This window comes from Buceros rhinoceros, unplaced genomic scaffold, assembly GCF_000710305.1.
Source record: "Buceros rhinoceros silvestris isolate BGI_N320 unplaced genomic scaffold, ASM71030v1 scaffold45068, whole genome shotgun sequence".
Classification (NCBI taxonomy): Eukaryota; Metazoa; Chordata; class Aves; order Bucerotiformes; family Bucerotidae; genus Buceros; species Buceros rhinoceros.
In genome coordinates this window covers 473-1,260 of record NW_010428234.1, presented here as the reverse complement: position 1 = coordinate 1,260, position 788 = coordinate 473, and the positions used below count along the sequence as shown (strand labels likewise).

At 58.8% G+C, this 788-nt stretch overlaps 1 protein-coding gene across 1 annotated transcript in view; it reads left to right on the top strand.

Annotated features, from left to right (window-relative positions):
• Positions 1-4: 4 nt before the first annotated feature.
• HTR1B (5-hydroxytryptamine (serotonin) receptor 1B, G protein-coupled) overlaps positions 5-788 on the top strand; it is a gene marked incomplete at its 5' end in the record, with an annotated part of 1,189 nt that continues 405 nt past the window's right edge. Inside the window, one exon of the mRNA XM_010142189.1 lies at positions 5-778. Within this exon, the coding sequence (XP_010140491.1) occupies positions 5-778 (774 nt within the window). The remainder of the gene's footprint in view (positions 779-788) is intronic.

The window sequence follows — 788 nt, the reverse complement described above, 5'->3', positions numbered from 1 at the left end:
CAGCGCCGAGGGAGGGAGCTACCAAGATGCCACCCCCCTCTCCGGGAAGATTGTGCTCGCGGTGGTCCTGGCGCTCGTCACCCTGGCCACGGTGCTCTCCAACGCCTTTGTCATCGCCACGGTCTACCAGACGAGGAAACTCCACACGCCGGCCAACTATCTCATCGCCTCGCTGGCCGTCACTGACCTCCTCGTCTCTATCCTCGTCATGCCCATCAGCACCATGTACACTGTGACCGGCAAGTGGACGCTGGGCCAGATAGTCTGCGATATCTGGCTCTCTTCGGACATCACCTGTTGCACGGCGTCCATCCTGCACCTCTGTGTCATCGCCCTGGACCGCTACTGGGCGATCACCGATGCTGTCGAGTACTCCACGAAACGGACTCCCAAGCGGGCAGCGGGCATGATCGCTCTGGTGTGGGTTTTCTCTATCTGCATCTCCATGCCCCCTTTGTTTTGGCGGCAGGCAAAGGCCGAGGAAGTCTCTCACTGTGTGGTGAACACGGACCATGTCCTCTACACCGTGTACTCCACGGTGGGAGCCTTCTACTTTCCCACTCTGCTGCTCATAGCCCTCTACGGGAGGATCTACGTGGAAGCCAGATCACGGATTTTGAAGCAGACGCCAAAGAAAGCAGGAAAAAGACTAACGCGGGCTCAGTTAATCACAGACTCCCCGGGGTCGTCCTCCTCCGTCACGTCAATAAACTCCAAGGCCCCCGAGGGATCCAGCGAAACGAGCTCTCCCGTGTACATGAACCAGGTGAAGGTGAAGGTCTCGGATG